The 13,712-nt window shown below is 41.8% G+C and overlaps 1 protein-coding gene across 9 annotated transcripts in view; it reads left to right on the top strand.

The window, feature by feature from the left end:
- Window positions 1–13,712, top strand: part of atp8a2 (ATPase phospholipid transporting 8A2) — a 50,612-nt gene that overhangs the window by 8,575 nt on the left and 28,325 nt on the right. For 8 of the 9 annotated variants that reach the window (XR_010664874.1, XM_065949104.1, XM_065949103.1 and 5 more), the window contains 21 exons: window positions 2,016–2,115; window positions 3,151–3,249; window positions 3,360–3,405; window positions 3,635–3,675; window positions 5,906–5,979; window positions 6,269–6,338; window positions 6,840–6,967; window positions 7,146–7,257; window positions 7,638–7,806; window positions 7,901–8,028; window positions 8,114–8,191; window positions 8,314–8,402; window positions 8,673–8,717; window positions 8,891–8,963; window positions 9,090–9,278; window positions 9,365–9,414; window positions 9,509–9,578; window positions 9,685–9,769; window positions 10,467–10,606; window positions 11,639–11,777; window positions 12,690–12,754. Coding sequence is in view for 8 of the 9 variants with exons in the window: in XM_065949104.1 (XP_065805176.1) it covers window positions 2,016–2,115; window positions 3,151–3,249; window positions 3,360–3,405; window positions 3,635–3,675; window positions 5,906–5,979; window positions 6,269–6,338; window positions 6,840–6,967; window positions 7,146–7,257; window positions 7,638–7,806; window positions 7,901–8,028; window positions 8,114–8,191; window positions 8,314–8,402; window positions 8,673–8,717; window positions 8,891–8,963; window positions 9,090–9,278; window positions 9,365–9,414; window positions 9,509–9,578; window positions 9,685–9,769; window positions 10,467–10,606; window positions 11,639–11,777; window positions 12,690–12,754 (1,990 nt within the window). In the remaining variant the exon portion in view is untranslated. The remainder of the gene's footprint in view (window positions 1–2,015; window positions 2,116–3,150; window positions 3,250–3,359; window positions 3,406–3,634; window positions 3,676–5,905; window positions 5,980–6,268; window positions 6,339–6,839; window positions 6,968–7,145; window positions 7,258–7,637; window positions 7,807–7,900; window positions 8,029–8,113; window positions 8,192–8,313; window positions 8,403–8,672; window positions 8,718–8,890; window positions 8,964–9,089; window positions 9,279–9,364; window positions 9,415–9,508; window positions 9,579–9,684; window positions 9,770–10,466; window positions 10,607–11,638; window positions 11,778–12,689; window positions 12,755–13,712) is intronic. The other variant, XM_065949105.1, reaches the window with a different exon arrangement.

Here is a 13,712-nt window from a genome sequence, read left to right as displayed (position 1 = left end):
ACTGTTTGTGTTCTGAGAAGCAGAGGCAAGAAAGTGAGCTACAAGTACCAGACCACGCTTACAATGAGTATCACTATTTTTCACAGCAGTGAACATGTGTGTGAATTTACGCTTGGATGTTGTAGCTGTGAGGTTTATCCAAATGTCTGCTGTAATGTATTTACAGTATATGTGACAGTCAGGGTAATGGGCAGGACTTCACATCACACACTGTTGTAGAGGAGTCTCTTTCATCAACATGATCCCAGATGTCATTACCATATTCAAAGACCTTAAGGTTGTCATGTTGATACTCAGTTGCAGATAGGAGAAGCAGCGTTAGAGTTTGATTCAGTTTGATTCTTGTATTTACCTTGAATTATTTCATTGGGGTCATGTTGCTGTGAGTTGGAGGTTCGTCGTTTGTCGTTCAGTAGAGTGCCATCATTATCAGGAGATTTAATTTCACTTTTAAACAGCCTATTTCAGCTCCACAAATTCGATTAAGGCCGGGCTGCTTCTCTCTGTCTCACTTGATTGGCTAGCGAGTGGTGGTTTTTTTTTTGTTGTCGTTTTTTTTTCGATCCTGCTGCCTGCTGATTGGAGAGTCAGGAGCACTTTGGCTCCAGAGGCATGCCCTTTGATGTCCCCGTGTTCCTGTAACTTTTTAGTTTATGTTTTAAAGGTTCAATAGCCTTATTGATTTTTTTCCTGAGATTAAAGCCCTGTAGCTTTTATCAGCACTTTCGACTCACCTCCTCTCCATTCCACGGGTCTCCCACTTCCATATTTCAGTGCATGTTGTTGTGTTTGCACAACCTGTGCATTAGTGCTCTCCTGTGCTCATATGTAACAAAGCACCCTACTCTATTATGCCTAAGAAATTCATTTTATAATTGCCTTCATTCCAACAAATCCATCTGCTGCCTTCTTTGTGCATAGAAGACTTCTTACTGAAACTGATCTTTTAAATGAAACAGGCACAGAGCAGCAGGAGAGTACCTCCCCTGCAGCTAACAGCTGTTAGTATCGCCAGCAAGTTAGTTGGACATCCATAGTATGAAAAATAACACAGCCAGATGTTTTTGCCATTTTTTTTTAAACTGGTGTAGTGTAAATGCACGTGTGTTTTTCTTTATTGTGCTCATTGAGTCTTATATCACTCGTCTTTGATTAGATTAGGGAGGCTCTGGATCATAGCTGTAGTATCAGTTACCCTGATGAATCGAGAGGATCAGAGTCAGGACATTAAATGTGTGTGTGTGCCTGTGTGACATCGACTAGCAGCTGTTGCTCCTCATGTTTTCAGTGTACAGTCCTTCCCGGTGTAGTTTTGTTTTCTCTGAGAAGTGGGACACATGAGGAAAAATAAGTTATGGGTATCTCAGATGAGATGGTGAACTGAGATGGAGCAGGGTGTTGCACTTACCTGATGCACTCAAGCGCACAAAAATACACTATCCATTAAACCGAAGCCATCGAAAAAAGCTCTCACTTTTCACTCAGGGCCATGCAGGGAGAAAAAAAGGCAGGGCCTGGCCTGAAGGTTGACTCTTTTATTTTTAGCTCCTGTAAAAGCTCTTACGGTAGCTCCTAGCTTTAAAAAGGCTAATCAATACACTTGTCTGATTAGTACAGTAGATTGACTGACAGGTCGGGGCGGCCAAGGTTTTAGTACCTGTTTTCTGGGGTTTTGGGTCTAAATTTAGATTGTTGGATTTAAGTCATTTGTCTGCTTATAGGTGTGATGTGTGTGCAGGTCATAATGACTCTGTTTGCCCTCTCTGAGTATAATTGAGTTGTTTCTGATAGATTTTAAAGTGCTGCAGTATTGAGCTGCAATAAAGAGTCTGTAGCTATTCAGCCTTTAAGGTAATGCTGCTGGAGTGTGTCAGGTAAAAAAAAAAAAAAAAAAAATCATTAGCACACAATTTATGCATGAACTCCTGCTTTTGCTAATGCATCACCTGGCTCGGCCTTCACTGTCGTAATGTAAACAAGCTTCAAGTGCCCTCTCTCCTTGCCCTCTTTTGCAGTACCACCAAGTATGGGGTCCTCACCTTTCTGCCTCGGTTCCTGTACGAGCAGATCAGGCGAGCTGCAAACGCCTTCTTCCTGTTCATCGCACTCATGCAGGTAAACCCCCCCACACACACACACAGATACACACGCACACACCAAAAAAAAAAAAAGAAGAAATGCTGTTGGTTGAGTGCGCTTTTTATTTTATTCTGTGGCCAGCACAGGCTGTGGATGAGCAATCCTGACTGAAAATTCAACTTGAAAGCAGAGATGCGCTAGTTGTGAAAATCAGGCTGTAGCGGTGATAACAACATCGCCAATAGGCTATCCTGATTTTTTTTTTAAATGATAAATTCTTAATGTTTTTTTTCTTCAATTCACCTATGAGATGAAATGTTTTAAATTGTTACTAGTTTTCCCCTTCTCTTGTCACTGGCAGATGTCCTAAAAACTGCATGTCGCTGATCTTTTTCATAGACGCTGTAAAGCTCCCTCACTGTCATTTTTTTTTTACTATGAAAACAAATCACACATGTTCGGCTTGGCACCCATAGCCTTCTTGTCCAACAGCTTCTGGCCCATAAAAACACCTGTGTAAATCAGCGCTTGCCATCATTAAACTGACAAGACACAACAAATGTTATTTGCCTATATGACTGATGTCGGTGAACAGGGCTGCTATCGGCCGATACCGATGTTCATCTGAGACAACGGTGCATCCCTACTTCAAAGATTCCCATATGCCCAGCTATTATTCAGACATGGAGTTTTTATATGTAGTTTTCTGGATGTTTAAAGTTAAAAGTTTACAAATACAAATAAAGCCACAAGGAAGAGAATAAAAGCTCATCAGGAACACATCATAGACCAGAATGATTTCATGAGTTATGAAATACTACTTATGCTCAATTAAATATGGCATGTTGTTTTTATTAAACTGTCCTAAACTTAAATCCGATCATCAGAGATCATCTGTGTGTGCTTCATGAAACAGTTGCACTTCCTCCTTCCTGTCTGATGTCTTAATGCAGTTTAAACAAAGGTTTATCTCTGCCATCACTCCCGACGGTCCATTATGAGTCCTTAAAGCTCCTCATCGCTCGCTATCAGCAGCGATTTCTGAGTGCTGCCCCTCTTGACTCTCTGCAGCAAATACCGGATGTATCGCCGACCGGTCGCTACACCACACTGGTCCCGCTCATCTTCATCCTCACCGTGGCGGGGATCAAAGAGATCATAGAGGACTACGTGAGTAACACGTCACAGCGTGCTCTATGGGTGGAAATTAAAACTTTAAAGATTCAAAAAGAGCATTTGGATATCTTTATCTGTTTTTTGTTTTTGTTTTGTTTTTCCAGAAAAGACACAAAGCAGACAACACCGTGAACAAGAAGAAGACAACAGGTATCGTCTGCGTGTGTGCGCTTGTTACTGATCATCAACCGCGTGTGCGCTTTTCCATGAGTGTGCTCACGTCTGTTTGCGTGGGTTTTGTTTTCCTTTCATGGCTGACTGAATAGCTGTTGTCTGTCACTCACTATAGTGCCGACCCCAGACAAAAGTTAGCGGCTATGAATACTGTATGAGCGCTGTCTATAGGCTGACTGATGGCTGTGTTGTCCTTGTCTCTCAGTGCTGCAGGGCGGAGCCTGGCAGACGATCATCTGGAAACAGGTATCACAGACTTCATCTCACTCTTCACCCCTGTGTTCTGTCTCTCCCTTTACCCTGTTCAGTTGTACAACTCACTTAAAAAGCCCTTAATGGCATGACTGAAGTAATAGAAGACTGTATTAAGCAACCAAGAAGCGCAAGATGAACGGATACATTTCTTCTTCAGTGAATAAGAAAACAAAACCAAATCAATAATGTTGATACAGGGTAACTTTATTATTATTATTACTGCCAAAGCAAAAGAGCAAAACAAAATGACAGGTTACATAGAATATGGACAAGTACAAGGACAATGCAGCCTTTTTACTGTCCTTCAGTGTTTTTAGAGCACCCGATTCGTTCCTTTATTTGAATACTAAGAAGTTACATTCATCTCAGATGAGCTCTTTCTGTCTCAAAGTGACTTTTCTGATTATTATTTTTTTTCACCTTTTGGTTTCAGGGACTTCTTGTATTCAGTAGTCTAAAGTCTGAACATGGTTCGGCTCTGTCTGTGTTTTGAATCCCTGACAGGAGAACGATACTCTTCCTATTAGTATTGATTTTTATGGGCTGGATTACAAGTAAATGTGTTTGGTGATTTTTGTTCGTCCAATTTTCCACATAGGCCAACCTTGTTAGTTAAATAATTAGGTTTTCTCTGTTGGTCTGCATCTGAGACACATTCTAAAGGTTTTTCTTTCATTTATTGTCAGCCCAATTGACCTGAACATTCATGAATCATGGGGCTGTCACAGTACAAAGCGTTTTGTACCTTGTGTTTTAATGCTATGGTAGCTGTTTGCACACATGCACTCCTTATTCTTTAACATGACAGACCGCTTGCCGTTGAAATCTTCTTAAATGTCTCATTCACACACGTCACTTCACAGTGAGAAGTTTCCTCCTGTTTGAGGAGGGGGCGTGTCTCAAGAGGCAAGACATGACTTTAAAAAAAAAAATGCTGTGAGAATCCATGATCCAAGAAGATTGTAGACGACAATGATCAAGCAGCTTCATTATGTGCACTAAGATAGCAGCGCTAGTTGGGATCCTATCAGTATCCTAAGCCCTGCTCACTGGCCCTCAGTGAAGTTTCCTCAGTATTTCCTCCTGTGCTCTCACATTGGCTCAGAAATGTCACTAGGAGGCCGGGAGTTTTGTGCATGTGTAAAAAAACAGCCATTTTCTTATCATCGGGTGGTCTCCTTGAATGTACTCATTAACTCTGAGTCCAGCTGTGTACATTCTCTGCTCAGCAGGTCCATTCAATTCAAACTCGAGTCCTTGTGATGTGGGTTACAACAGTGCATTGCCCCGGAATTTAACCCCCGCTCATTAATGAGGGTCAGAACAGGTGAAGGAGTTTGTCCAGGGCTGCTCTGATAACTCAGTGATCATGTTATAGAGAGGTGGTGACAAGTAGTTTGCCTTGAATGCTGCTTTGCTCGATGCGAGAACTCTTTGTGGCGAACTTGGATTCTGCCTTCATGACATCGTTTGACTAAATAAGAGACATTTCCCCTTGTGATTAATTACATGCTGCGAGATCAGTGAAGTAGCACTTTGGTAGAAAGCCAGTTTCCCCCCTAAGGAGGGTGCCGCAAGAGAGTTGCGCTGAGGCTTCAGTAAACAGTTTAGGATATCTGATAGAATCAAGAGTATGTCCCCTCCAAGGCGCCACATTTCAGAGAGTCTAAAATATCAGATTCAGTAGTTTTAATCGCTCCTGATGTGCACACTGGATGTGTCCACTCTTGTCTGTCTCTCCTGATAATATCAACTCCACATTCTTTCCCAAACCTCTTTTTTTTTTGTGAGCACGTAGTTCCTTCCTTTTGTAATCTGTGAACCCAAAGAATCTTTTTGGCTACAATCTTTCAATCTTTTGTGAAATTTTCGAGAGTCAAAGGCATTCTGCCCAAGTTTTTATAAATAGATCTTTATAAAGCTTCAGTTTTGTAAGGTTATCACGCCTCCTTATGCTGAGCTGAACGGTGAACTCTCTCCCGATTCTCTTGCCTCCATGCTTGGAATCTTTGTGTCTTATCATGGTGTGCCTACAGTTAAGCTATGCACCGCTGTGCTCACTTTATCTCAAGTCTTTTTCTTCCACTAATGGCTGGTCAACAATTAACCTTCTTCTTGTTTCTTCTCTGCACCCCACCCCCCACCCCCCCACCCCCTTACTCTTTATCTTAATACCCCTTCTCTTTCCCCTCACTCTGCACTGCTGCTTCCTGGCCACAAGGTGGCAGTAGGAGACATAGTGAAGGTGACCAATGGCCAACACCTTCCAGCTGACATGGTTATTGTGTCCTCCAGGTCAGACTCCATGTGAATGAGTGTGCATGTGTGTGGGCCTTCATTGTCTTTTGATTGATGTTTGCTGTCATCATTTATTGTGTATTTTAAGCTAATTATTGTTATTCTCAATCAATCCATTGCTTTGTCAGTTTATTGATTTATGTGTTAAAAAAAACAAAAACAAAGACAAATGACAGGAAGTTAAACGATCCATAACGTTGCCCTGACTGTAAATCTACGCAGGTCCTGTCTGACTGAAGGATGAATTACTACATTGTTGTGAAGTAATCCTGTTTCTACTCCGCAGCGAGCCTCAGGCCATGTGTTACACCGAGACCTCCAACCTGGATGGAGAAACCAACCTGAAGATCAGACAGGTATGATACAGGCACACATCTGTCCACATTTCTCAGTTCAGCGATATGTCTCATGGTCAGCACCTTCTGCGCTTCCAGAACTGTAGATGTTTTAAAACGTACAATAAAATGAGGTCACTTGTTTAGGAGAGAGTTCTCAAACTTTATTTTAGGAACATATTATACTTCTTAGTGTTTGGATGCAAATGAAAGCATCAATTAAATATGTTAGCATTCGCTGTCAGGACTCTGTATCACATTGAAGCCAGCTTCCTTTCAATCCTCACAGTTGCATACACGCTGGTTAAACAAAAGATTGGATCATGTTCCCCTTTAGTTCTTATTCCCTCTCTTTGTCGTCTTTTTATGTATGTTTTTATTGAACCTGTATTTTCCATGACTTACTTTGTCATTCTATACCTGTCATTGTTTTGTCATTATGTAAAATGATTCCCTCAATAAACTTGCCTTGACCCTACCTGTCATTATCAATCTTTCTTCTTTTTTTTTTTTTTTTTCCAGGGTCTCTCGCTCACAGCAGGGGCTCAGACTCTGGAGGATTTGGTGGCGCTGTCTGGCCGTTTGGAGTGTGAGGGTCCAAACAGACACCTGTATGATTTCACTGGCACACTGCGACTGGAGAACCAGAAGTGAGACACTAACACATATTATGCTTTTTATTGATTTGTACACAATGAAAATAGCAGGTTTTGTTTCCGCTGTTACGGTTTTATTACTTGTAAATCGATACGAAGGCGTTTGCATTCTGTTGGCACTGAAAGCAAAAAGTCATCTCTTGCTGCTTATTACCTCTCTTGTTTTCTTCAGTCCTGTTCCCTTGGGTCCGGACCAGGTGTTGCTGCGCGGCGCTCAGCTCAGGAACACACAGTGGGTTGCAGGAATTGTTGTCTACACTGGCCACGACTCCAAACTGATGCAGGTAATCACAAAGACTTATCTAAACTTAAGTAATTAAGGTTGAATTAAACTGAGTATAATGTTTGAAAATCCTGCTTTCAATGGAGTTCAATCTGATTTTTGTTTTTAGACCTTATAGGAGTAGTTTAATTAACTGTTCAACAAATGTATAACTGGGAGTACATCCAAGCTCCTTCCCCGTGTTTGAACTGCTGACACATTGTCCTGCCAGAAAATGATAAAAAAAAAAAAACACAACATTTTAATGATAGCTTTATGTTTATAATCATGTTGGACAAATTAGATGAGTGCAGAAAAAGTGTCTAAAGGCTGCAGAAAATCTTTATGTGACTGCCTTTGTGCTTCACACTTGTTGTATTCCTGGGTCCATCCACCTCCCAGAACTCCACCAAGGCGCCTCTGAAGCGCTCTAACGTGGAGCGGGTGACCAACATGCAGATCCTAGTCTTGTTTGGCATCCTGCTGGTCATGGCCCTGGTCAGCTCTGTGGGTGCCGCCATCTGGAACAGAGAACACACCGAAGACGCCTGCTGGTACCTGTCCCGGGCCGGTGAGAACACAAACCACTTTTACAACCCATAATATAAAGATAAGCAACCGCGAGGAAGAATGATTCAGCAAGTGACTGTTGTGCGTTTGTGCAGGCGACATCTCCACTAACTTTGCTTACAACCTGCTGACGTTCATCATCCTGTACAACAACCTGATCCCCATCAGCCTGCTGGTCACTCTGGAGGTGGTCAAGTTCACACAGGCACTCTTCATCAATTGGGTATGTGTGTTTTTAAAATCAGCATGTTGAGATGTAGTCAAATATCCCTGCTCACTTTAGCTTGTGTTTTTTTCTTCTCCTTTAGGACATGGAGATGTATTACGCAGAGACCGACACGCCGGCCATGGCTCGAACGTCCAATCTTAACGAGGAACTGGGCCAGGTCGGTTCCTCGCCCTCGTCATTCATTAACGCCTGTTGGATTAAAGTAGAAATGTACAAAATTCTTATTACACAATCAAAGTCAATGTTTGCTGTTCTCTCCTTTTTGTTTGTATTTTCCAGGTGAAGTATCTCTTCTCCGACAAAACGGGAACTCTGACTTGTAACGTCATGCACTTCAAGAAGTGTACCATTGCAGGAATCACATACGGGTCAGTAATCACTTTTTCTTTTGTTTTTTTTTGTGAATTCCTGCCTCTTAGCTCTGCTTGAATCTTTTCATCGATTCACCTTTATAATGCCACTAAATTGACCTTTGCACTGAGTTTCATTTAATCTCAAACTTTTACACCACTTATCTCTGACTTAACTTGTAGTGAAGAATGATCTGTTATTAATCCATTTATTTTACTCGATCAAGTAAACTAATCAACTCATCAACTGATTCCTTTTTTGCGATACATCCTCATTTGTCACTGCAGCCACTTCCCTGAGCTTGACTGTGACCGTTCAATGGAGGACTTTAGGTTAGTGACCTCCTCTGACCCTTTCATCATCCTTTCTGTCTTCTTCTTCTTCTTTGTCTTAGAATCTGCACGTTTGAAAAATAGATCCAGTGTAGTTGCTTTGGCCAAAACAACAAAAACAATACTCATTAAATTCTTTTTTTTTGTAAGTAATTCATGTGATGTCTCAACAGTAATCTGCCGTCCAACAGCAATAACTCGACAGAGTTCGACGACCCTACACTAGTCCAAAACATAGAGAACCATGTGAGTTTCATTATCTCTGCTCATGTTTCTTTATGTGAAGAAAACCAGCCCACAGAGACAAGAGGATCAAAATCACCACTATATATATAAATATATATATATGTGTGTGTGTGTGTTTGTGTTCAGCCTACATCGCCGCAGATCTGCGAGTTCCTCACCATGATGGCAGTGTGCCACACGGTGGTCCCAGAGAGAGAGGAAAACCAGATCATCTACCAGGCCTCTTCACCAGACGAAGGAGCGCTGGTCAAAGGTGCAAAAGGCCTCGGGTTTGTCTTCACCGCGAGAACACCGGACTCAGTCATAATCGAAGCTGTAAGTGTGCATTTGTGTGTTCCCCCCCCCCTACTTTGAGCTACTTTCTGGAAAGTTCTGCGCTGACGTTTTGTTGTTTATTTCAGAGGGGGAAAGAGATGAGCTATGAGCTACTGAACGTTCTGGAGTTTTCCAGGTAACATTAACCATAAAATCACTTCTCAGTCTGTAAATAACTCCGTAATTTGAGACTAGTGTGTTTAAAACCGAGCCCACTGCTTCCTTTACAGTAACCGCAAACGCATGTCTGTGGTTGTGAGAACCCCCTGTGGGAAGCTACGCCTGTACTGCAAAGGAGCGGTATGTTTATCTCATTAAAGGTGTTGTCCACTACTCCAAATCTCTTAAATATTTTAGTGCTGAATTTCTGTTTTTTTTTGTTTTTTTTTTTTACTTTGTTTGACAGGATAATGTCATTTTTGAACGGCTGATGGAGTCATCCGAGTATAAAGAATTAACTGTTGCTCATCTGGAACAATTTGCTACTGAAGGTAAGAAGGCAAAGAGAGAGAGCGGGAAAGCAACCATAGATGGGTCGTTATTCTAACACTCTTTATACACGTGCTTTTTCATTCTTGTCCTGAAAGATTATTTTAGTGTGAAAAAATAGGCAGATACGTAAACACCTAAATAAAAAAATTGATGGCAATAAAAGAGTATTATGTCATGTCTGATGAAGGCTGAGGGCCTGAATCGTTACATGTGGTGATAATTCCCATGAAATGTTAATTGGAGCAGCTTCTGCTGTGCAGCTTAGTCTTTGGATCTGTTTTTTGTCCAGCACCCAGTACTCAACTATTTGATATTTTTGAATGCAAGTGTATTAAACAAGATAAAAAGGTTGCAACTCTACTCGACTCAAGAAGACAGAATTCCATCTTCAAGCTAAAGCAGTAACATATACATATACAATCAATAGTTGTACAGATATGAGAGTCATTGAACTAACAGGGAAGCAATTCTTAAATGGTGAAGAATGAGGCAGGATTTGTTTATTTCATCAGAAGACTTCAATCTGAATTTAGATTTGTCAAGTAATGGTCATGAGACTTTTAAAAGGTTTCTGGTTCTGATTTTTCCAATGGAAAGAAAACTTTATCCCATTAAAAAAGAAAAAGAAAAAAAGGGATTTACTCCGGCGCCATGCTCACAGTAGTTTATCGTCTTGTCTTCCTCCCCTCCTTCCAGGCCTGAGGACTTTATGTTTTGCCTATGTGGACCTGGAGGAAGGCGCCTACCAGGAGTGGCTGAAGGAATACAATCGTGTCAGCACTGTGCTCAAAGACCGCGCTCAGAAACTAGAGGAGTGCTATGAACTACTGGAAAAGGTAATCACAATATATCCCTTCATTGTACTAACGTGTATTTGTGACCTCCAACCTTATGTGACATGTGACGGCACAAACAAGGTGCCTGAAAGTCTAACGAGCTTATTGTAAGAGATGAACAGGAGCAAGACAATGAATTGAAGTATTCAGAAACTTCAAGGCAGATACCTACGTGAACTTACAAGTATTCCTCTCTCACAAGTACACGTCATTTGCCAGCAGGGGGCAGAGTGGTTCTATTGAGTCCCACACAAGAAGAAACAGGGTTCCTTCAGTTCATTACTCACACACTTAGATTCCCTTAAAGGTGTCTGCCTTTTTTTTTTGTGTGATGAAGAATAAAGATGGTTTGAAGTAAACCGTCATGTAAACGCTGTACTGGTTGGATGGATGAGGGCAGTGAAGGAGCGTTCATCATCAGCTCAGAGGGTAGGCTGATGACAGTTTAACTGATGGGCGGGAAAGTCAAGGATTTAGCGGAGTGAGACGAGGTGAGAAAAGTAAGTGAAGAGGAAAGAAGAGGAAGCAGGAGGAGATGGAGGAGGGGGACTCAGACTTGCAGACCACAGGGGTAATTACCTGCACCAGCCTGCCAAAAGCCCCATAAAACTGGAGTCAACAACACAGTAGTGTTAACTTGTGTTTCCGTGCGAGTGTTTGTGTGTGTGTGCATCCAAGTGTGTCTAATGAGGGTACACATGCATTTAAATGCTGAACAAATTAAAGCAAAGGGGACGGGGGGACGGGGGGAGGGGGGACGGGTAATGGGTTACCTCTTGGCACGAAGACACAGAGTTGGTACAGAGGTCCAAAAATGAGCAAATGAACTGAGCTGAGCTGGCGTCATTCTCATCCCTAAATGAAATATGGATGATGTTCCCTGGAGATAAAAGAGCCTTCACATTAAGGCTGTTGATATTTGGCAGATTTTCTTGCCTAGATATGAGACGTGAACCTGTTCTTCTCCTTCTTGATCTTCGATCTGATTATTTCTGTCTCTTCATGTGTCACACTCTTCTCTTCCACAAACAGAATCTACTGCTGCTGGGCGCCACAGCCATAGAGGACCGTCTGCAGGCCGGCGTGCCAGAGACCATCGCCACTCTGATGAGGGCGGACATCAAGATCTGGGTCCTCACTGGAGACAAGCAGGAGACCGCCATCAACATAGGTAAGAGGGCTTTTCGAAAGCGTATGAAGTCCCAGGGAGGACAGTTCGGATAGAAAGTGGGAGCAGCTGATGAGCCAGTGATAGTGCGGGAAAGCCCCCCTGTCACTGAAGCCTCATGTTCAGCAGAGCTGGGCACTCTGTCTATTGTGGAGTTTATTAAGTTAAGGCCAGAAAAAGAGCAGGCATTATTTTGGCTAGGAAATGCCAGACATGTCTCCGCTCTCCAAGTAAGTATGCAGAGTACGCAGGAGAGAAGGCGCTTCAAATTGCACAGTAATGACACTGGTGCGTTAGGGTTGTCTCGGCAGCTCTGGAGGAAGATTATGGCAGAAATCCACTAAACCAGACTTAAACAACACATAAGAGACGTCTGCGTCTAATTTTCGTCGAAAGGAATCTTCTTGGTCTGTGTGTAACAAAAAGTATTTTTAGTCACACAGCTTTACAGATCTATCAAGTCGAGTTAACACTATACCAGAGCTTTAAACTTTGATAACATTGTAATATAAACTAAAATATTGATCTCTTTTCGATACCAAGTCAACAAAAATACAAGAAAAATGTTGTGTCATTTCTTGTTTTTTTGTTTTACTACAGATTGTGTCCTGTGGTATTGAAAAAATTAAAAGTCTTAGCATATAGAATGATATATATTTAGAGCAGTTGTGAGTTAGCCGTTTTGCTGATAGTCTAGATGAATTCCGCACAGCAGATTACAAAAGAGATACGATGATAGCTGGAGGCCGATAGCGAAGACTGGAGTCAGATAGCCGTGTGTGTGAATGGAGCAGGATTTAGCAAAATCCACTCAAACATGAGAGCACTGTTTCACCTGTGTTTTGGGTTTGAGTACATCTAATCCTTCTCCCTTCCCCCACTCTCCTCCATCCTTTATGTGTTTCTGTTTCTCAGGTTACTCCTGTCGTCTGATTTCACACGGCATGTCCCTCATCATCGTCAACGAGGACTCTCTGGATGTGAGTAGGCTATCCTCTTCTTCCGCTTGCTGATCTTAGCTCATACGTCGTACAGTATCGGGACTTTTTATGTGTGTGTGTGTGTGGCAAGGAGGAAGTGGGATTGTGTGAAAAGGGGTTTTAAGGTAGGTTACCGTGGGAACTAGGGTGTGGTCCACAGCCAGATTGGTGGGTGGGGCTCTTTGTGTGCTCACAGGTGCAGGTAATTAAAGTCTCTGGTGTCCCTTTGGAGAAAGGGATGAAAAGAGACAAGCGCTTAACTATCACTGCTTCCCCTCTCTTTAACCACATTCACTTACAGTACCAGAATACGCATTTCTTACACTATGTACGTGTCTTTATACAACACATGTCCAGCTAAATGCCAGCAGCGTGTCAACATGTTCAGGTCAGACGGAGATCTGAGACATTCTTTATCCCGAGATTCGATTTTCTACACAAGTTACGAGCTCTTGGCGTTCAGGCTTCATGTGTGACTGCTTAACTTAAGTGGCTTGATTACTGTCATGTGTCTGTCTGTCTTTCACACATTTACACACACACACACACACTCTATGCTGTGCTTGTTCACTTTTACAGAGGTTGTTTGTATGTGGGCCGAGGAAGATTATTTATTCAGAATCAGAATCAGAATCAGAAAGTACATTTACACATACAAGGAATTTGACTTGGTGTATTGGTGCTTAACAATTAACAAGGAAATAAAGCAGAAAAAGCAACAACTTAAATAATACAGTATAAGAAGCTATTACAATATATAAAATAGAATTTAAAAATTAAAAATATAAAAAATAAAGATAAAAATAAAAAACACAAAATGTACCAAAGGTGTAATGTGGGAGCTGTGCAGTGGACTATGAGAAAAAAAATATCTTAGTGTGTGTAACTACTCAGAGTGCATGTAAGGAAGAGACATTTTTAAAGTCCAGTGGGTGTTAATGTAACGCATAAAGAACAG

This window comes from Labrus bergylta, chromosome 20, assembly GCF_963930695.1.
Source record: "Labrus bergylta chromosome 20, fLabBer1.1, whole genome shotgun sequence".
Lineage (NCBI taxonomy): Eukaryota > Metazoa > Chordata > Actinopteri > Labriformes > Labridae > Labrus > Labrus bergylta.
This window is presented reverse-complemented; position numbering and strand designations above follow the sequence as displayed.